The sequence below is a fragment of the Entelurus aequoreus genome, linkage group LG03 (genome assembly GCF_033978785.1).
Source record: "Entelurus aequoreus isolate RoL-2023_Sb linkage group LG03, RoL_Eaeq_v1.1, whole genome shotgun sequence".
Classification (NCBI taxonomy): Eukaryota; Metazoa; Chordata; class Actinopteri; order Syngnathiformes; family Syngnathidae; genus Entelurus; species Entelurus aequoreus.
This window is the reverse complement of record NC_084733.1, coordinates 3,791,392-3,815,565: the sequence shown is the minus strand read 5'-3', so window position 1 is coordinate 3,815,565 and position 24,174 is coordinate 3,791,392. Positions and strand designations below refer to the sequence as shown.

Here is a 24,174-nt window from a genome sequence, read left to right as displayed (position 1 = left end):
ACTGATTCGAGTATTTGGCGAGCGCCGTTTTGTCCTACTAATTTTGGCGGTCCTTGAACTCACCGTATAGTTTGTTTACATGTATAACTTTCTGCGACTTTCTAGGACGTGTTTTATGCCACTTCTTTTTCTGTCTCATTTTGTCCACCACACTTTTAACGTTGTGCATGAAAGGTGAGTTTTGTTGATGTTATTGACTTGTGTGGAGTGCTAATCAGACATATTTGGTCACTGCATGACTGCAAGCTAATCGATGCTAACATGCTAGCGACATATTGCATCATTATGCCTCATTTGTAGGTATATTTGAGGTCATTCAGTTTCCTTTAAGTCCTCTTAATTAAATTTATATCTCATGACACATGTAATATGGCTTTTAATTTTTTGCGGCTCCAGACAGATTTGTTTTTGTATTTTTGGTCCAATATGGCTCTTTCAACATTTTGGGTTGCCGACCCCTGCTATAGGTGTATAAATAATAATATAGTGTTAAATAAAATCAGTCCCTTGGGCACAAAACTGAAAATAATGCAGCTCTCCAAAAAGTGCACTTCTGCTGCTATTTGACATAACTGTTTGTTATGATGCTTTGACATTTTTGCACTTTATTTCTTTATTGAAAGAAAATTCAATGAAGAGAAAAGTTGTTTGCAAATGTGGTTACAATGCTAAAAAATGAAAAGTTAAAGCTAAAAAAATAAATACACTTTATTGAGTCAACATTATTTCTTTATAGGGGGAAAGATGTGATGTTATGAGCTAGGGAATATAACAACTACACTACCCAGCATGCAACGGGAGTGACGAGCATGCGCGGTAGCCCCGAAAAGTGTCGTTGCATGTCGCTACTTGTAACAGTGTGGGTCTCACTTCGTAGGATATGTACAGCGAGCGGTGAACATAGTGAGCTCAGAAATCAGCCATTATGATGTGCTGGGATGTTTTCTAATTACCGTAAGTCTTGAACTATACAAAGTATTTCAATGGTTGGAATCTGCGCTTTTGCATGATATACGAGTTACTATGGTCATCTAATTAGTTACTATGGTAATCTAAGACACCAAGCAATGTGGGTGGGGAACATTTCCACAGAGTCTTTCCAGAGCGGCCAGCCTGAAATGCGGGTGTCAGAAGGAGGTTATTACAACAAAGTTCTAAAGCTTAGTGAGATATCAGATAATAGGTGGGAGTTTTTTTCCCCTTCGCGTTCATATTTTGCTGTTTGTTGCATTTTTGTTGATTGTATAATATGTTGATGGAGAGGGGGTGTGATGTTCATATGTTGTCGATATTCAGTGTTTTATCCTTCATAGTTAATATTGTAAATCCCACATTCTTTATTTTCATGTACATTCTGGTTGTCCCATTCAGTAAAAAAAAATTAAATTCCATTCCCTTTTTTAAGGTGGTCTGTCATAACCTTTTTAGCATTCAAATATTAGGAAGTTTTGTATTCGTGTTCCTAAAAATAGATGTACAAGCCCCCCCGGACTTTTCAAACAGAGTATAGTACCGTTTTTGATTCATTAGTACCGCGATACTATACTAGTACCGGTATACTGTACAACCCTAGTTCAAGTTGTGATGTACTTCAGTGTAAATATGTTATCATATATTGCATGTGAAATATATGGTATCTAAAAGCTTATTTATTTTGAACAAGGTTAAATACAGTTTCCCGTATAACACAATGAGAATGTCATATTGCTCAATTATTCTACCTTATTTCAATTATTGTGCAGAAATATGGGGATATACATATCACAGCAACATAATGCCTTTATTTCTTTCACAGAAAAGAGTAATTTGTATTATTTTTAAAGTAGGATACAGAGACCACACAAATCCACTCTTCATTAGGGCAGGATTATTAAAACTAAAAGACATTGTAGAATTGCATACTCTGTTAGTGATGTTCAAAGCTAGAAATAAAGTTCCTCTGAAGGACTTACAAAAGTTATTTGTGTTCACGTCTGAAGATGAGAACCACAGAAGGCCGTATGATTTTAAACATCCAAGAGTGCCAACAATTTTGTAACAAATGTGCATGGAATTCTTTAAAGGCCTACTGAAATGAATTTGTTTTATTTAAATGGGAATAGCAGATCCATTCTGTGTGTCATACTTGATCATTTCGCGATATTGCCATATTTTTGCTGAAAGGATTTAGTAGAGAAAATCGACGATAAAGTTCGCACCTTTTGCTCGCTGATAAAAAAAAAGCCTTGCCTGTACCGGAAGTAGCGTGACGTCACAGGAGCTAGTATTCCTCACAATTCCCCGTTGTTTACAATGGAGCGAGAGATTCGGAGCGACAAAGCGACGATTACCCCATTAATTTGAGCGAGGATGAAAGATTCCTAGATGAGGAACGTTACAGTGAAGGACTGGAGAGGCAGTGATGGACGTATCTTTTTTCGCTCTGACCGTAACTTAAGTACAAGCGGGCTCATTGGATTCCACACTCTCTCCTTTTTCTATTGTGGATCACGGATTTGTATTTTAAACCACCTCGGATACTATATCCCCTTGAAAATGAGAGTCGAGAACGCGAAATGGACATTTAAAGTGACTTTTATCTCCACGACAATACATCGGTGACACACTTAGCTACTGAGCAAACGTGATAGCATCGTTCTCAAATGAAGATAGAAACAAAATAAATAAACCCCTGACTGGAAGGATAGACAGAAGATCAACAATACTATTAAACCATGTACATGTAACTACACGGTTAAAAATTCTCAGCCTGTTAAGGCTTAACAATGCTGTTGCTAACGACGCTAAGGCTAATTTAGCAACCTAGCAACCGGACCTCACAGGACTATGATAAAAACATTAGCGCTCCACCTACGCCAGCCAGCCCTCATCTTCCCATCAACAGCCGTGCTCACCTGCGTTCCAGCGATCGACGGCGCGACGAAGGACTTCATCCGTGGGTTTGGCGGCAAGCATCGGCTAGGCGTAGTAAGTAGTCCTTGTGTTGCTGTAAGTATTGTACTTAGCCGCTAATACACCGATCCATCCCACCTACAACGTTCTTCTTTGCAGCCTCCGTTGTTCATTAAACAAATTGCAAAAGATTCACCAACACAGATGTCCAGAGTACTGTGGAATTTTGTCGAAGAAAACAAGAGGTTTCTGTATCGGGTTCGATGGGGTCCAACCACTTCCGTGGATTTTGTGACGTCACGCGCATAAATCATATCCAAAGGAGTTTTTCAACCGGAAGTGTGGCGGGAATTTTAAAATGTCACTTTATAAGTTAACCCGGCCGTATTGGCATGTGTTTCAATGTTAATATTTCATCATTGATATATAAACTATCAGACTGCGTGGTCGCTAGTAGTGGCTTTCAGTAGGCCTTTAAAGAAAGACTTAAAAAGTTGCAACAATATTTTTGAATTTAAAAAGAGTTACAAACAGAGACAACTGGAATTATATCAAACTGATTTTTGAGTTTGATTGGACGTGTCATTGTGAAAATGCGTAAACGAAAATGAAAAAGTATGTTGGAGTTGGGGTGTTGGTGGAGGGAACAGTGATAAAGTCATCTAAATAATTTGTGTTTAAAAAGGGGGCAGATAAATATAAGAATACTGCTCCTTTCTGATCATGGAAATGTATAAGAAACAAAAAACAATGAAAGTGTCAACTGTACGTGGCTTGTATATATGCATTTTCATGAAAGGAATAAAAAGAAATGATGTGTTAAGAATGTTGGACATGGCGAACCATAACCACGAATGGACCCAAAATGTGTATGAAATGTCAGCATGACATAAGTGAAGAACTTCAGCCCAAGCGGCTTAGAGTCATGCAGGTACTATATCATAATTGGTGCCATGATGACCTCTGAACCTGTGAATGATCTCTCTGCGTTGTGTAGTCTGCAGCTCCTCTTACTTAACAGCACGTCATCGTGTTGACCTAAATGTATATGCGATGACCTAATTGAAGAAATAGATCTGAATATGAAGTGAGGCGTTGTTACGGTAACCGCACAGATGAAAAGCCTCGACTTCTCATTTTCCGTGGCTCGCCCTTACATGAGGGATAATGAGGATGGAAGCCGGCTTCACCGGGGTTATAAACATCATCATCATCTGGACCGGACGCTCATCCACCTTCCCCCACAACAACACACACACACAATAACAACAGCAAGCTGTTAAAATGGACAGCTTTTACGATCCCCCGCTTTCTATTCATCATGCTCTCTTTTTTTTCATTCACTGAAGTGCACACTGGGTCTCGCTGTGGGTCTATTTTTAAACCCAGAGGTGTCAGGATGTTGATAGGTGTTTTCAGATTCACGAGGGAATATATCAAACACTTTTAGCTTCCCAGACAGTCCTCTAGTTGGTTTCAGGCGGGCTTATTGATAGGGTTGGTCCCGAAAACCACTTTTTCACGTTTGGTACAGATAACACAATGTTGTGTATCAACTGAAACCAATCTGATATGGATGTCTACCTTCTTTTCTTTGTTATTGTCATAGTAATAGATATGTATGCACGTACCTTGCTTAATATAGACTTAAGAATCCCTATGTTCAAACTGTGCGACAAATATTCTGCTCCCTTGAAGTACAACATTAAATTGCCCACAATGTGACTCACATTATGCAATACTGCTGTGCCGATAGGGCTGAAAATTGTATCATGATATAAGTGTTTGATACTGAAGTTTTATGACCTATGGAGAATAAGGAGCAGTAGAAAATGTGTTTTTATTTTAAATGTAACCTTCCTCTGATTATAATCCCCTCAGCTATTAAGGCGGGAAGGAAAGGAAAGGTCAACACAAACATGGAAAACACTCAATCAATGTAAATAAAATTGTAAAATCACATTCAACACTTAGTAAGCTCTTAAAATGAAGGTGCAACAATAAGGAGTATATAAGAAATGCTTGAAGTGTAACAAAATAGTAAACATAGAGAAACCTGAAAATAACTATTTTTAGCCGTTCTATTGCCAAGAAGTTACAGCTGTGCTCTAAAGGGTGAGCGTGGTATGAGGACGAGCGCCTTGCATCATTTACAGACCACATTGGTCTAACTATGGTCCCTTTTTGAAAAATCCAAAAAACTGACATACTGACTTTTCCTCTTTTATCCATAATTTCTTCATTTTTACTTTCTCTTCTCACTCCATGCTAAGAATCAAAAAGATGGCACAACCAAACTCGACAGTTGATACTGTTACCTGATTAGCTGTAAGCGTGTCACTCCCACTGATCAGTGATCACTTCCTGCGTTGCTCGGTTACCAGACAGCGAGTGCCTTTGTTCATGCAACCACCTTTGCTTCACAACTTCCACTTTCTTGGAACAAATAATTACAAAAAATGTAAATATCTAACGTTTTATCGAACGCATTTTTTATCAATATTGATTACGAGCCTCTTGCAATAGATAGTGATCCTGTTTTATCGCTCAGCCTAAGCTTCTAATAACATCTTTGATTGGTCACCAAAAAAAGTAAATTAGATAATGTGAAACTTTTCGCCAAGGTTTCAATCGGAGTCTTGAAACAAAGGAAAAATAAATAATAATTCCAGTGTACAACGAAATGCTTCACACTCAGTTTAGCTTTTACCTCAATGACATAGGAAATTAAAAAAAACAACCATAACTTGTATAAATACAGTACATTTGGCCAGTATCGGACTGATACCGATCCGGAGTACGAGCTTGGATGGTCTCTAAATGTGTTGAATGACATTTCACAACTAGAGATTATGTTTGGGCTCACGGGTCAGTGTTAAAGTGGACAGCTGGAATGTCAGGCTTACAGACTGTTAGCATACAAGTCCCTCCCTGAGGTGTTGATTGTTTAGTAAACAAGCAAGTGCAACTTTTTACACTGCCTCAGTGCTTTTTTGTTTAGTTTTCTTTGCTAATGCAAGCGCCTTGGGAAGGTAGCATTGATGATTGAAGCAAATGTTGCAGTGATGTGAGATTTTAGGAAGCTCTCTGTGAACTGACCGACATGAGCCAACACATGAAGCTCGTTTTTCTCAAGATAGGCAGCAGCGTCAATTTAGCAGCCTTGAAAATGTAAAGAAAGTGGGAATTTTCCCCAACTATGTAATCTGTTGATTGATGATTTAGGCAGTTTTCAAACAAAATCTTCCCAGAAGAAATCATTGAAAATACTTTTATGAATACCGTATTTTTAGGACTATAAGTCGCAGTTTTTTTCATAGTTTGGCCGGGGGTGCGACTTATACTCAGGAGCGACTTATGTGTGAAATTATTAACACATTAGCGTAAAATATCAAATAATATTATTGATCTCATTCACGTAAGAGACTAGACGTATAAGATTTCATGGGCTTTAGCGATTAGGAGTGACAGATTGTTTGGTAAACGTATAGCATGTTCTACCGTAATTTCCGGACTATAAGCCGCACCTGACTATAAGCCGCACCAGCTAAATTTAGGGGAAAATACAGATTGCTCCATATATAAGCCGCACCCGACTATAAGCCGCAGGGTTTTTATGTGTAATTAGCGTAGTATATAGGGGTTCCTGGATTGTCGGGACAGAGATGAATGTTTGGGAACGCAAAGCGTCCCATTTATTAACAATAAATCTTTCAATCATTCAATCAAACTTTCACATCTTTGACATGGCGAACAGCATTCGTGCAGAGTACAAATAATACAACGCTGCAAAGTAATACAAAGTGCTCGCCTGTACGTTATCAAAATAACCAGCCTATCGGTATATGAAAAGTCAGTCTTTAATCATTGTGTCGTCGTCTTCCTCCTGCGTACTAAAACCACCGAAATCCTCTTCGTCGGTGTCGGAGAAGAACAGGCCGTATATAAGCCGCACCCTTGTATAAGCCGCAGGGACCAGAACGAGGGGAAAAAGTAGCGGCTTATAGTCCGGGAATTACGGTATATGTTATAGTTATTTGAATGACTCTTAACATAATATGTTAAGTTAACATACCAGTTGGTTATTTATGCCTCATATAACGTACACTTATTCAGCCTGTTGTTCACTATTCTTTAGACATTTTAAATTGCCTTTCAAATGTCTATTCTTGGTGTTGGCTTTTATCAAATAAATTTCCCCCAAAAATGCGACTTATACTCCAGTGCGACTTATATATGTTTTTTTCCTTCTTTGTTATGCATTTTCGGCCGGTGCGACTTATACTCCGGAGCGACTTATACTCCGAAAAATACGGTAGTAACAAAAAAAATCTGTCAGTACTACCAATTCATGTAAATATATTCCGATACCTTGTTGCACATCCGGTTGCAGGCCCAGCACTGGCTCAAGCATTTGATGGGTAAACAGGCGTATTTGTAGCGGATTGCTTTAGCTAATGTTTACATTTTCCATGCCAACAAAGCTAGCGTTACGCTTTTGAAAATTTACTAGCTCAGTGATCATTTACATTGGATATGCCATATACGTGCTACTGTTTAGCATTAACGATCAGTGTTTCCCATAAACTGCCAAGATACCTGTGGCGGTGGGGGCGTGGTCACCATGACATAATAATAATAACTGGGATTTATATAGTGCTTTTCTAAGTACCCAAAGTCGCTTTACATGTTAAAAACCCATCATTCATTCACACCTGGTGTTGGTAAGCTACTTTCGTAGCCACAGCTGCCCTGGGGTAGACTGACATCATCGAGTAATTTGCATAATTTACTACAATGATATGATTTTCTCTAAAAAGGCTCAAAAAATGTATACTTACTACTTAATAATAACAGTTTTGTTTTAAACGTCCATCCATCCATCCATTTTACAATATAATTACAACACTTTATGTACATATTTATATACAGATTTGAACAATAAGTTATTCACTGAAATATATTTATTAATTCTGGTTCTTACAAAAAATATATCTTATAAAATATAAAAGCTAAAATGTCTCTTAAAGCTCTGCCCCTTTAATTAGTGCATACTAAATAATTTAACTTTAGCCTACTACTACAACCATATTATTTACCAGCAACATAAAGTGAAACAGAGGCAGAGGTGTCTTGCCACAGTCAGTAACAAATAAACAGAAAACAGTAGTGGTCAAATACAAATAAGGCAACAAGAGAAGTATCCTACACTTCTCTTTTGTAAAGTAAATCTGAACAGCCGATATGGGCATCTACATCAACTATATGATTTGCCTGAGAAGCTGGACAGGACAAAAACAAACTTTTTTTTTTTTTTTTTTTTTAAATTTGTGGCAGACGTAATTCTTTCGTGGCGGGCCGCCACAAATAAATGAATGTGTGGGAAACACTGACGATTTTACATGGCGATTTCAACACCTTCAAATTTGTCAATGAAAAGATGCTAAGATGCAGGTTACAACCAAACAGCTGGTCTGTATTAAGTACAATACTTACAGTATAAACACCTTGTAGCACTCGACAAGACATTCAACGTATTGGCAAAGACTACTTCCCTGCTACAGCAACACACCTAGGACAAACTGAAATGAATGCACACTTGATACATAATGCATAACGATACTCAGAAGTGTAAGAAAAGCAGCACATTTATTAGCTCATTGTCAAATTGTACGTAAACGTTTCTTTAGATTGTATTATTAAAGTAATTTACATGTGTTACCAAATGAAAACGCAAGTACACACACAAGTTTTGTTGTAGATGATGCTACATAATACAGAATAAATCACATGTTGGTGCATCAGTTGAGGAAAATGAGTAAATTACATTAACATCCTGTCATTTGATTTTGATATTATTAATTTGATCTTCTGATTTAAAATGCCAATGAGAGTATTTTTAAAGTTAAAGTACCAATGATTGTCACGCACACACTAGGTGTGGCGAAATTATTCTCTGCATTTGACCCATCACCCTTGATCACCCCTCTGGGAGGTGAGGGGAGCAGTGAGCAGCAGCGGTGGCCGGGCCCGGGAATCATTTTTGGTGATTTAACCCCAATTTTGAAACTCTGGCAGACTCAATTTCACCTATTTGACAGGTGAACATTATCATAAAATTTTTTCCAGAAAGTATAAATAACAACAAATGAAGATAGAATACTATTAACCGCGACGTGTAAGTGTAAAAAAAAAAAATCTTTATGATTTGTAAATTTTCAGAATGTGCTTGGTCTATTTTTAAACAAAGAAAACAATCTGAAGTTCTCCTTATTTTTAAGTTATCATGCCATGACTTTACCAGTCCGGCCCACTTGGCAAAAGATTTTCCTCCATGTGACCCTCGAGCTGAAATAAGTTTGATACCCCTGCTGTAGATGATATTGTGAAGTAAGATTTTCAGTATTCGTAATTGTTGTACAAGAGTGAAAAAATAACACATTCAATAAATAACACTTGTAGCTATTTATGTGGACCGTTAACATTTGAACCAATATGGTACCAATTCCTGGTACCTGGGAATCGATACCGGTACTTAAACAGTACCTACTTTCGGTTCTTTTATGTGTGTTAATGAATGTCAATTTTTTTATAATAATTTTTTTTTTAAATGTAACATTTAAAAATTAGCTGATTATGATAACTGTGCTGTCCAGTTGTTGTGCTTGGCACTCAGCATCAAGGGTTGGAATTGGGGGTTAAATCACCAAAAATGATTCCCGGGCGCGGCCACCGCTGCTGCTCACTGCTCCCCTTACCTCCCATTGTTGTGTATTTGTGGAGTTTCGGCAGTAATTTCCCCCCATGACAACGCTAGCTATCCAAATGGCTATTATTAGCACCTGAAGCTAATGCGCGTGTTAAATAGGTTTGTAATTACGTCATTACATCGTAGAAGCTGTAAGACTTTCCTAGAAAATACATTTAAAGTGTAAAAAAAAAATCTAAATTCAAGAAGTGTCTAAAAATGTCAAAAATAAAAAAGTGTCAAAAAAGGTCTTGAATAAAAAAAGTGTCAAAAAATATCTTAAATAAAAAAGTGTCAAAAAATGTCAAAAACAAAAACGTGTCATACTGTATTCGGTAAAGACGATATTTAAGTATCCCACACTTCTCTTTTGTAAAGTAAATCTGAACAGCCGATATGGGCATCTACATCAACTATATGATTTGCCCGAGAAGCTGGACAGGACAAAAAATAAATAATAATAATAATACTGAAAAAATTATATATATATTTTTTTTTAAATCGGAAAAAAAAAAAAAAAACACTTTTGGGTCCCTAAATAATGAATACCCTGCAAAAAATAAATGTTAAAATACTGAACCAGTCAATATTTTCACATTTTTATCATTCAATTTATTTATTTTTACTTGTGAGTAAAATAATTTTTGTTTATTCGTGGAGTTTCGGCAGTAATTTCCCTCCATGACAACGCTAGCTATCCAAATCGCTACTATTAGCACCTGAAGCTAATGTAATTACGTCATTACATCGTAGAAGCTGTAAGACTTTCATACAAAATACATTTATCAAACACTGGATCATTTTTTTAAAGACGGGAGCCGTTTTTCTTCTACGCTGACTTACGAAATGATGAAAGAAAAAGTGTCGTACAGTATTCGGTAGTGACGATATCTTGGTGTCAAAGTCTCGATACCTAAAACAATCAAGTCCAATTCCGTCCACCTTTTTGGAGGCGGTATCAGCCGTAACTTTTCCCGAAAAATGACGAAAATTAGAAAAATGTCAAAAATAAAAGTTTTTTAAAAAATTCTAAAATCAAGAAGTGTCTAGAAATGTCAAAAATAAAAGTAAAAAAATGTCCAAAAAAAAAAAAGTGTCAAAAAATTTTAAAAATGAAAAAGTGTCAAAAAATTTCAAAAATAAAAAAGTGTCAAAAAATTTCAAAAATAAAAAAGGGTCAAAAAATGTCTTAAATAAAAAAAAGTGTCAAAAAATTTCAAAAACAAAAACATGTCGTACTGTATTCGGTAAAGACGATATTTAAGTATCCTACACTTTTCTTTTGTAAAGTAAACTTGTACAGCCGAAATGGGCATCTACATCAACTATATGATTTGCCTGAGAAGCTGGACAGGACAAAAAAAAAAAAAAGATTTTACGGTGATCAATGCCCTTTAGTACCGACGGAATTCGGTCGGTGCTTATGAAAGTACTGAATTCGGTACCCATCCACACTCTTAGTGTTATGCTAATATTAAAAAAATGTATAATGGTAATTATTTAATAATATTAGTGCTTGTTTTACTTTTTATTTGTACTAATGTGCGTGCTGCTTTTTGTACAGCACTTTGGTCAACTCTTTATTTTAGGTGCACAATAAAAACATGAAAATTAGCGAGGAGTAAAAATCAATTCCGAACAAATTGGCAGAATGCGATTAAATTGCTTAAGGAATGCTCGCCGCTAATGTCAGCGGTCCGGTGTCTTATCTGGACTTTGTCGTCGTCTTCCTCATATGGTTTGCCCAGAAGAATCTGACAGGATATTCTTAGGCCAGCGCTGTTAGCAAGTTGCTGGTGAGATTTTTGAATGGGGCGGGGGTGTATAGGAAGTCTGTATCCGGTTATTTGTGTCCCACCGCGATAAGAGAAGTCCTTTCCTCCGCGGTCCACACACTTCCTTGGAGCCCATTGTGTGCTATAGACTTATTATTGGAAAGAGTATTAATAATAGGGCCCTAGGGAGGGCAGGACGGGTCATGGGGGATGGGTGGGGGGGGTTACACAAAGGATCTGGGTTAGACATGGACTGGGGACTCCCCCACACCCCCCACTACTTTTCCAGCTGGACTGGGACTCTCATCACTGTCCGAGTGTCCCATGATGACATCATTGCAGCATCCTGTCTCGTACACAAGCATTCCCTGTACTCGCAGTAGTGACAGGATTTTTTACCACATCATTCTTTTGCACTGTGAAGCCATAAAGGCCATCACATGACACCCCCCCTCCCCCTTCTCTCGGAATAAAGCCCCTTGTTGAGTTGATGCTTTTGTGGTCCTAACGCGACAACCCTTTGTGTGTCCTTCCTGTGCAGCTGAGAAAGTGTCATCGCTGGGCAAGGACTGGCACAAGTTGTGTCTCAAGTGCGACCGCTGCAACAAGCTTCTCAACGCCGGCGGACACGCAGAGGTCAGTATCACGCCACCTCGAAGTGGTCACCATCACCGCCATTAAACCACGGTGAAACTCACGACAGTTAGTGCTAATCATTCTAAAACCATGAGTGGTAAACACAATTTGAAAAACTCCAGGTTTACTTATAAAGCACATTTAAAAGCTGCTCCTAAGTGCTGTATGTTAGGTAAAATTACAAATACCGTATTTCCTCGAATAGCCGCAGGGGCGCTAATTAATTTAAAACCTCCTGTCACTCCGGCGCTTACCAGAAGCCTGCGGGATGGCCAAGCATGCGCTAATTATTTTAAAACCTCTTCTCACTCCGGCGCTTACCTTATCATGAAAAGCACATTTAATAAAAAAAACTTTATTATTGTCTTACCTTTAGGTATAAATGAGTCCATGCCAGCTCCTTTTGAAGAAAAACATCGATATAGAAGTCTTCCTTATCTTTCTTCAGTTTTAAAAGTCTCCCTGTCTCGATGGAGATCTTCCTTTTAAGTATTACCTCCTGCTTCGATTGAAAGTCCAGTTTAGAAAACTGTTTTATTTTAGATATGTAATCCTCCATGGTAAAAGTCCAAGCAAACAATGGCTGCGCACTCTTGCTGCCGGTTGTCTTCTTCTGCAGCACTCTTCTGCAGTACCAGCAGTCGCAAGAAGGATCACTAGCGCCCTCTACCACCAGGAGGCGGGAGTCATTTAATGACTCATATTTGACCCGGCGGAAGTGCCAAGCATGCGCTAATTATTTTGCGAAACGAGTTTGACCCGGCTGTAATTCGAGGCATGCGAATACCATATTCCCGGCGCCAATTCAAGGAAATACGGTATAAACCATTAATTAATTGATTGATTGATTGATTGATTGATCTATAATACTATGGTGTGTTGTTTTGTTTTTTGTTACGCCCTTAAAAGTGTTAATACTAGGGTTGCAAAGGGGTGGAAAGTTTCCGGTAAATTTACCACGGGAAGTTAAGCTCGGTAAAGTTTGGAAATTTTGACCATTTTTTGATTATTCAAAGTTGGACACCATCCATCTTATTCTGTAGAATAAGATGAGAAGCTTGTGAAACACTAATGCAATGCCACACACAGATATAAATAGTCAGCTAAACAATTGGAGTAGCCTTTAAAAATATTTGACTGATGGACAAATGAATAGAAATAGGCTAGATGAATAAATTAACAGTCAGTCAGCATGCTAAATCAAACTATAAGCTACATTCTTGTATGACAACAGAATGGCTAGCAGAACAGAAGGACACTACACCTTTTGGTTTTGTATTTGCTAGTTGAACTTTACAGATCACAAAAAAGGTCAATTCGGATCGCTAACGTTGTTAGCATAAATTGATGGGATTTAACATAGAGAAAATTAGCATCACGGCTAACGGAGAAATATTTTCGGTTCATAATGAGACTGTGGTAGTACATAAACCTAGCTAGCTAGAGATGTTGGCCCCAAAATCATTGAACAAGTACAGGAACGGCTAGCTAGCTTGATTTGAAGTCTGCTGGAGTAGTCTACAGTCATACAGTAACAAGCAATTACACCTCTATTACACTTAAATACCATAGATCAAATATATTTACCCCAGTAATATCATCAACACTTACCTGACTGGATGAAGTCCTTGGCCTCAAATACTAGTGTGGCCTCAATAGCCCTGCTGTAGTGTGTAGCATGCTGGGAATTATCTGTGCATGTGATGGAGGAATGCACAGTGCAGGGTTAAAATTCTACTGAATTTGCATTATCTCAGGTTGTTTTAGCTAATAATCATGCTGCGAGATCTAGCATGTTGCATTCAATGTTTATTCCCATTAATTTCCCGTTAATTCCCATGGAAAGTTTACAACTTTGAATATTCCCGGAATTTTGCAACCCTAGTTAATACTATAAGTATTGTACTTATTACGCACCAGCTGTTTGATTGTAACGTGCTGTGGTGTTGAAACAGCCATGTAAAATCGCCAATGCTAATCAGTAGCATGTATATGGCATATCCAATGTATGTTAGCATCAAGCTAGCATTTTTTTGGAAAAGTGGAGCCCTGCTTTACTTGCGTTGGAATGTTTTTGAGTCAATTACTTTCTTGGCATTGAAAATTTTCAGGAAGTACCTGCCTGGAGGGAGAGTGGAGGACAATGTGCGCACATCAAGTTAACATTCAGTTTCGATCCCTCCCAAGGAGTTGCAAACTAGGTGGACAAAATCATGAGAGACGGGCAACCATTTTAGAGATTGCTCCGACCTTTAGATAGCTTGGCTCTCTCTCACAGCGCTGGTAGTTGTATTGTTTGTCCTTACTCCTGTTTTGTAGAATACATTGTTAAACTCGTACTGTAGTCACCTCTCATCATTTCAGACGGCCTTAGAACTAAAGAGTCTGGGTGAACTCTCCCCTCCTAAAAAGGGGGTCCTAATAGCGAGCTTCACTGGGACATAAAGGCTTTGTTTTGGTTAGAATTTGAGCACCTAATGGCAAAGGTCGGGCCATGTTGTGGATAAGGTTGCATGACCTCAGAACTACAAGACATCGACCCGTTTTGTGCCGAGCATCCGTAACCGTGACAACAATACATCTATCGCTCTCGGTGCATCACTTTGAGCATCTTCCCTCTCTTGTGATCTCCGCTTTAAAAGCTATTTCCCCCCTGCGGACCTTGAAAAGGAAGCTGCTGTTTAATCTCTGCATGATTACAGAACATCCTCTAGTTATTTTAATACTGACGTTGATGGACGATAAGGGCAATCTCCATCGTCATAGAAACACAGTCAGACCTTATCCATACATCTTTAAAAAGACTCCGCGATAGGGCGGAAAACTATCACGATAGATCGGTCGATATTGATGATTATTGATGTTTTTTAAGACCAATGGAATATAAGGAGCAGGAGAAAAATATATTAAATGTAAACATTTCAGTGTTTCCCATAAACTGCCAAGATACCTGTGGCGGTGGGGGCGTGGCTATGGGCGTGGTCACCATGACATCATCGAGTAATTTGCATAATTTACTACAATGATATGATTTTCTCTAAAAAGGCTCAAAAAATGTATACTTACTAATTAATAATAACAGTTGTTTTTTTTAAACGTCCATCCATCCATCCATCCATCCATTTTACAATATAATTACAACACTTTATGTACATATTTATATACAGATTTGAACAATAAGTTATTCACTGAAATATATTTATTAATTGTGGTTCTTACAAAAAATATATCTTATAAAATATAAAAGCTAAAATGTCTCTTAAAGCTCTGCCCCTTTAATTAGTGCATACTAAATAATTTAACTTTAGCCTACTACCACAACTAGGGATGATGTTTGATAAGGAATTATCGAGTTCGAGCCTATTATCGAATCCTCTTATCGAACCGATTCCTTATCGATTCTCTTATCGAGTCCAGATAGGTTGTTGTATATGGAAAAAAACACACAATATTTGGTTTAACAAAAGCTCACTTTTATTATATAATAAAAAAATAAAATCTAATAAAAAAATAAATATTGACTGTTACTCACCTAAAAAAATTAAATAAATAAATATTGACTGTTGTTACCCAAAGTATATTAAGAGGGATTTTTCAGAGAAACAAATATATACAGTAACACAAAAACAACCTGTCTCTGTGATCACTATAGGTGTATAAATAATACTATAGTGTTAAATAAAATCAGTCCCTTGGGCACAAAACTGAAAATAATACAGCTCTCCAAAAAGTGCACTTCTGCTGCTATTGGAACATAACTGTTTGTTATGAGGCTTTGACATTTTTGCACTTTATTTCTTTATTGAAAGAAAATTTTATGAAGAGAAAAGTTGTTTGCAAATGTGGTTACAATGCTAAAAAATGAAAAGTTAAAGCTAAAAAAAGAAATACACTTTATTGAGTTAACATTATTTCTTTATGGGGGAAATATGTTATGAGCTAGAGAATATAACAACTACACTACCCAGCATGCAATGGGAGTTACGAGCATGCACGGTAGCCCCGAAAAGTGTTGCATGTTGCTACGCTGTGAAAGTAAACGTCAAGAACTCAGCCAACACGCCTCGTCTGTATTATTTATAATTAGACAGACAACACATATACAGTGTGATTTTGTTTTGTTTACAAGGAAAGAAAAACAAAAGTTCAAAAAGGGAGATGTGTTGTATATATATGTATGTGCTGCGGTTGTTTTAAGAACGTTGCGACAGCTGCCGTAAAGGAGGTGCGTTGCTAGCCTGGTTGCTATGTTTCCGGTTGGTCGTAAAAGTGTTCGTCATGTGTTTGTACCCTACTAAAATCTCTCAGTAAAGTTATTCGATGGATTATAGCTTTTGTTTTGATCTTTATTACACCTTGGAGCGCTTTTTCCCGTCCATTGTTTTCCTGCTTTCGCTATCTGCGCCTAATGACTGAGCTACGTGACGTCATTTCTTGTGATGTCACACGGAGCATTTCTGGTCGGGACGGGATTCGAATAAAGAATCAACTCTTTTCCTTTACTATAGTGGTCTCGATAACGGGTACCGGTTCTCAAAAAGGGATTTGAGTCCGAGGACTCGGTTCTTTTCTTATCAAACAACCGGGAAAACCGGTTTCGAGTATCATCCCCATATTATTTACCAGCAACATAAAGTGAAACAGAGGCAGAGGTGTCCTGCCACAGTCAGTAACAAATAAACAGAAAACAGTAGTGGTCAAATACAAATAAGGCAACAAGAGAATTATCCTACACTTCTCTTTTGTAAAGTAAATCTGAACAGCCTATATGGGCATCTACATCAACTATATGATTTGCCTCAGAAGCTGGACAGGACAAAAAAAAAAAAAAAAATTTATTTATTTGTGGCGGACGTAATTCTTTCGTGGCGGGCCGCCACAAATAAATGAATGCGTGGGAAACACTGCATTTTTACTTCAACTCTAACCTTCCTCTGGTTATATTCTCCTCAGCTATCAAGGCCTGAAGGAAGTGTCAACAGAAGCATGGAAAACAATCAATGAATGTAAACAAGATTGTAAACAACACTTAATAACCTCTTCAAATAAAGGTGCAAAAATAACGAATATGTAAGAAATGCTTAATAAAATGTAACAAAATAGTGCAAAGTGTGAACATGTAAATGAAGGAAAAACAGGAAGTTACAGCTGTGCTCTAAAGGGTGAGCGCGGCTAAGGTGGTGTGGTATTACCAGTCTTGGTCGGGACAAGCGCCTTGCATCATTTTACAGACCACATTGGTCTGACTATGGTCCCTTTTGGAAAAAAAAAAAAACAACTGCCATACTGTCGAGGTGACTTTTCCTCTTTTTTTTTCACAATTTCTTCATTTTTACTTGGTCTTCTCACTCCATGCAAACAACCAACCGCGACACAAGAGCACAACCAAAAAGATAGTTCATACTATTACCTGATTGGCTGTTAGCACTTCCTGTGTTGCTCGGTTACCAGAGAGCGATTGCCTTCATTCATGCAACCAAACTTGCTTGGCAACTCCCGCTTTCTTCCAACCAAATGATCTAACGTTTTATCAAACACATTTTTTTATGATATCGATAACGTGTCTATTGCGATATACAGTATATTGACATCGTTTCATTGCCCAGCCCTATTTGGTCGGACCGGATGATGAAAGCTTCAAAGTGGTCCAGCTGCTTGAATACTTGAACCCTCCTCAGGCCCGTACATTCCTCATAAAAGGTCACGTCATCAAAAACAATCATCTGTTGAACTGGTTGTCCCATTAGGGGTTGCGTTCAAGAGCTCCTGCAGTAGTCCACTTTCTGCTCTGTTGTGTGAGTCACCGTGTTGATAGAAAGTGGAGAGTCGTCGATGGAGAAGATTTATTTTTCACCCTGTGGGAAGCGAGTGGGCTGTGTTGTGATCTATATAGCCAGCGCCAGCAGACTCCCTCGACAAAGAAGCCTTGTGTGTGTGTGTGTACGTGTGTGTGTGCGTGTACGTGTGTGTGTGTATATCCTGAGAAAGTCATCAGGTTGTGAAATGGCCGTCCAGAGTGCCCCTGATCACAGAAAAGACAAGAAGAGTGAAGAGTTGAACGTTGAAGTCTTACATAAAGAATAGATTGTGGCAATACTCTAGTAAAAAAAACCAAACATTTTTTTAAATGTTTCACGTAACCAGCAATAACATTTCTGTAAGTGTGCATTCCAGACCACTAGTTGGCGATGTCACCTGTAAAGAAACCTTAATAATGCCAGTGTAATGCACATTTAAAGGCCTACTGAAATGATTTTTTTTTAATTTAAACGGGGATAGCAGATCCATTCTATGTGTCATACTTGATCATTTCGCGATATTGCCATATTTTTGCTGAAAGGATTTAGTAAAGAACATCGACGATAAAGTTCGCAACTTTTGGTCGCTGATAAAAAAAAAGCCTTGCCTGTACCGGAAGTAGCGTGACGTCACAGGTTGAAGGGCTCCTCACATTTCCCCATTGTTTACACCAGCAGCGAGAGCGATTCGGACCGAGAAAGCGACTATTACCCCATTAATTTGAGCGAGGATGAAACATTCGTGGATGAGGAACGTGAGAGTGAAGGACTAGAGTGCAGTGCAGGACGTATCTTTTTTCGCTCTGACCGTAACTTAGGTACAAGCTGGCTCATTGGATTCCACACTTTCTCCTTTTTCTATTGTGGATCACGGATTTGTATTTTAAACCACCTGGGATACTATATCCTCTTGAAAATGAGAGTCGAGAACGCGAAATGGACATTCACAGTGACTTTTATCTCCACGACAATACATCGGTGAAGCACTTTAGCTACGGAGCTAACGTGATAGCATCGTGCTCAAATGCAGATAGAAACAAAACAAATAAGCCCCTGACTGGAAGGATAGACAGCAGATCAACAATACTATCAGGAGACACTGAACCAAACACTGGACCTGTAACTACACGGTTAATGCTGTGCCGCCTGTCGAAGCCTAGCAATGCTGTTGCTAACGACGCCATTGAAACTAACTTAGCTACGGGGCCTCGTCAGAGCTATGATAAAAACATTATCTCTCCACCTACGCCAGCCCTCATCTGCTCATCAACACCCGTGCTCACCTGCGTTCCAGCGATCGACGGCGCGACGAAGGACTTCACCCGATCATCGATGCGGTCGGCGGCTAGCGTCGGATAGCGCGTCTGCTATCCTCAAAGTCCTCCTGGTTGTGTTGCTGCAGCCAGCCGCTAATACACCGATCCCACCTACAGCTTTCTTCTTTGCGGTCTCCATTGTTCATTAAACAAATTGCAAAAGATTCACCAACACAGATGTCCAGAATACTGTGGAATTTTGACATGAAAACAGAGCTGTTTGTATTGAGATACAATGTGTCCGAATACTTCCGTTTCAACCATTGACGTCACGCGCAAACGTCATCATACATAGACGTTTTCAACCGGAAGTTTCGCTGGAAATTTAAAATTGCACTTTATAAGTTAGTATTGGCATGTGTTGCAATGTTAAGATTTCATCATTGATATATAAACTATCAGACTGCGTGGTCGCTAGTAGTGGCTTTCAGTAGGCCTTTAAATACTTACTGTATTTTTCGGAGTATAAGTTGCTCCGGAGTATAAGTCGCACAGACCGAAAATGCATAATAAAGAAGGGAAAAAACATATATAAGTCGCACTGGAGTATTAGTCGCATTTTTGGGGGAAATTTATTTGATAAAAGCCAACACCAAGAATAGACATTTGAAAGGCAATTTAAAATAAATAAAGAATAGTGAACAACAGGCTGAATAAGTGTACGTTATATGAGGCATAAATAACCAACTGGTATGTTAACGTAACATATTATGGTAAGAGTCATTCAAATAACTATAACATATAGAACATGCTATACGTTTACCAAACAATCTGTCACTCCTAAATGCTAAATCCCATGAAATCTTATACGTCTAGTCTCTTACGTGAATGAGCTAAATAATATTATTTGATATTTTACGCTAATGTGTTAATCATTTCACACACAAGTCGCTCCTGAGTATAAGTCGCGACTTATAGTCCGAAAAATACGGTAATTAATTAGGAATGTTTTCGATTTATAATCAACGGACTGTTTAAATCTTAGTGCAACACCTGGCTGCCACCAGCAGGGGATCTGTTATTTTGAGATTTTCAAAAAGGAAAAATACATATTTTACCATTATTTTTCCATCCAAAAGTAGTACTAAATGTATTTTTAAAATGTCAATATTACTATAATAAAGTTTTGCCCTCAGTTTTTTTCAGTTTTGTCACATACCCATCCCTAAAGAAAAAATAAAACAATTTAAACTGATTGAGGCAAAACTGAGTGCCATACTTGGATTCCACCAGCAGGGGCGCTGTTGATTCCATTCTTATAAAAATACATAGTTTTCTATCTATTTTCCATTCTACCAATAGTATTAAATAATCCATCCATCCATTTTCTACCGCTTGTCCCTTTTGAGGTCACGGGGGGTGCTGGAGCCTATCTCCGCTGCATTTGGGCGGTAGGTGGGGTACACCTTGGACAAGTCGCCACCTCATCGTATTTAACAAATTTAAAGGAATGGATCAGTGTATCCTATTTTTGGTCATAGTTTCCATAATTTTGTTAAATGCCCATCCCTAAATAAAAATTAAAACCGTTTAAACTTATTGAGGCAAATCTGACTGCCATACTTGGGTGCCACCAGCAGGGGCGCTGTTTATTCTATTCTCATAGAATACATGGTTTTCTATCTATTTTCCTTTCTACAAATAGAGAAAAAATAATATTTAAGAAATGTAAATGAATGTATTAATTTATCGTATTTTTGGTCATAGTTTCCATAATTTTGTTAAATGCCCATCCCGAAAGAAAAAATAAAACAATTAAAATGTATTTAGGCAAATCTCACTGCCATACTTGGGTGCCACCAGCAGGGGCGCTGTTAATTCTATTCTTATAAAATACATAGTTTTCCATCTATTTTCCTTTCTACAAATAGAGAAAAAATAATATTTAAGAAATGTAAATGAATGGATTAATTTATCGTATTTTTGGTCATAGTTTCCATAATTTTGTTAAATGCCCACCCAGAAAGAAAAAATAAAACAATTAAAATGTATTTAGGCAAATCTGACTGCCATACTTGGGTGCCACCAGCATGGGCGCTGTTGATACTATTCTTATAAAATACATAGTTTTGTACCTATTTTCCTTTCTGCAAATAGTATTAAATACTATTTAAGAAATATAAATGAATGTAATAATTTATCGCATGTTTGCTCATAGTTTGCATAATTTTGTCACATGCTCATTTAAAAAAAATAAAAAGTAAAAAGACCTACGATAAACATTTAAACCTATTGAGGCGAAACTAAGTGTCATACTTGGATGCCACCAGAAGGGGCGCTGTGTACTCAAGCTGCTTAACAATGTTTTTGTCTTGGGGAGAAAAACACATTCCTCATTATTATTTGTCATCTAAAACTATTATTAAAATATTATTTTGCAACAATTTTTTTCCATCTAAAAATAGTACTAAATAATAAAAATGGATGGATGTTAATTCTATTTTTGCCCTCAGTTTCCAATATTGTGTCACATGCCTACCAGCAGGGGCGCTGTGTATTCACAATAGCCGCTTAACATGATGCTTTCCTCATTATTTTTTTAGTCTAAAACCATTATCAAAATAATATTGTTGTGTACATTTACCTGCTATTTCCATAATTGAGTCACATGTCCATCCTATTTTTTCTTAGGCAACAGTATTTTAGTCTAAAACCTTGTTTGGCCCCTAAATGCCAGGAGTGCTACTGTCCTCCTCATCTATGGTCATTGTGCTGTGGACCAGTGGTCATGCTCCCTGTGACCGCCACATTCCCAGCATGCAATGGGCCATCCGTGGTTCAAGTGGAAACACAAAGTAGTCACCTGGCGCCCCTGGAAGTGTGACTACGGTTGCTAGGATACAGCGGCCGTTGCTGTTATGTGTCTCGTAAAGCTGGGGTGATGGCATCATCTGGCTGCCGAGTGTCCCTTTTTTGGAAAGAGTCAGAAAGACGCTCACAATTAAGTCGTAATCCACTAAAGTGACAGTTCTTAAGGACCAATCAGCACAAAATATTGTGTTTAGCTCCGCCCTACCAGTATGATACCATACTTGACCACTACACTGCAAAAACTGAAATCTAAGTAAGATTAAATATGTCAAATAAGGGTGATATTTCCTTGTTTTCTGTCTGATAAAATAATTCTTCTCACTAAGCAGATTTTATGTTAGAGTGTTTTACTTGTTTTAAGTGTTTTGGTCCTAAATGATCTCAGTAAGATATTACAGCTTGTTGCTGAGATTTGATGAGCTATATTGAGTAAAACATGCTTGAAACTAGAATATCGAGTGTTGCAAAGCTGTGTCATCAACACTCACAAGTATAAAACTACTTTTTTTTTAAAGTAATAATTTCTTATTTTAAGCATGAAATAAATCATGACTTTGACACAATTGTGTCTCATATTTAAAACAGATGACAGCCAAATGGACTTTGCTGTTTTATTTTCAATGAAACAATAGAAAATAGGTACTCCTATAGTAGTACAGTTGGCATAGTACGGTAAACGGACAGTTAATATTTAAACATTTCACATGTGACATTTCAAACTATTTTGAACAGAAATAGTTCATGCACATTCAGATGAATTCTTCAAAATTACAACTAAAAATGTTTCGGCCGGGGGCCGGGCTGTATATATGCGCACTAATGGACTGAAAGAGCACGCACTTGGCGCGATGATGTCATGTTATCCATGGAAAAATGCATTTTTAGACAATATGATTTCCCTGAGCGGCTAGGAGATCCCGAGAGTAACAAGATGTTGCCTTGTTGCCTTTCCATTAAGAACAATAAATTACTTTTTAGTATAAATTTGCTGGTTTCAAGAAATGTAATACCTAGTGCATATCATTATGTCAAAATAATGGCACTTGCATTTACTTAAATTAAGAATATCTTTCAACATATTGAGCAAAAAGGTCTCTTTTTTTTCTACCAAAAAAAGTGCACTTGTTATTAGTGAGAATATACTTATTTTAAGTATTTTTGGGTTCATTGAAGTTAGCTAATTTTACTTGTTTTGGAAAGTCTTGACAAGCCAAATTTTCTTGTTTTATTGGCAGATAATTTTGCTTAGTACAAATAAAATACCCCTAATTTTTGTAATTTTTTTTCTTGTTTTTGAACACTGACTTTTTGCAGTGTAGGATTGGACCCCCAATTAGAGGGTACCAAAAAGTAGTGCCTTTTAAAACTAACATCAATTCTACACATTCCGACAAATGATTTTTTTGGTGTTTAAATAAGTACATCATTCATATATTGCAGTGAATTGAATACAGGAAGTGAACCCTATAGCGAGCTAAATAGCTTACTTGTTGATGCCTCCTTTCGCTCCCCGAAACAACGTTGCTGGCCGTCCACTTTGCTGCTAATCATGTTTGGATGATTACAATCCGAAAGCTGTTAGTTCCGAACCAATAGTACTTCTAGAGTATTTGTAAGTAGCCAGCGAGAAGGTATATTTTTGACGTGACCGACTGTAAATAGAGGTCACAACACCGGAAGTGTATTACCCGAGGGGGCGTGGCTACAGGATAGAGTTGCCAAATTGGAAAACAGAGTTCTTTGCATGCATGTTATAGAAGTTTACATACAATTTTCAATTATAATAATTAGGACTGTCTAAGTGAACGTGTTAACTATAAGTTCCTTTAACAACGATACATTTTTAACGCGCGATTCATGTTTTTGACCCTCGGCCCGTTCCGTAGATTGGGGAAATGTGTAACGGCGTCCAGTTAGTGTTGAGCCACGAACACAAAAGTAGCTATCATAACTTCACAAAGAAAGGGGGACTTTATGGGAATCTCAGATCCAAAGCCATGGCGAGTCGTTCTTGCGGACAAGACAAGACTATTTTATCTTCAACCGGCGTGAGACAACATCGTTGGAGCGAACGCTGCTGGCGTGCGTTGCTGCTTGTAGAGAGTAGGAGCGTCACGTCCATGTTTGGATTACAGTTAATTGCATTAATAACATCAAATGTAGATTGTTACTCGAGTTGCTTTAGTAAGATGGAACAC

The 24,174-nt window shown here is 37.8% G+C and overlaps 1 protein-coding gene across 1 annotated transcript in view; it reads left to right on the top strand.

Moving 5' to 3' along the window:
- The window catches only part of crip2 (cysteine-rich protein 2), a 67,213-nt gene that overhangs the window by 31,163 nt on the left and 11,876 nt on the right, over positions 1-24,174 (top strand). The window contains exon 2 of the mRNA XM_062040972.1: positions 11,957-12,051. Within this exon, the coding sequence (XP_061896956.1) occupies positions 11,957-12,051 (95 nt within the window). The remainder of the gene's footprint in view (positions 1-11,956; positions 12,052-24,174) is intronic.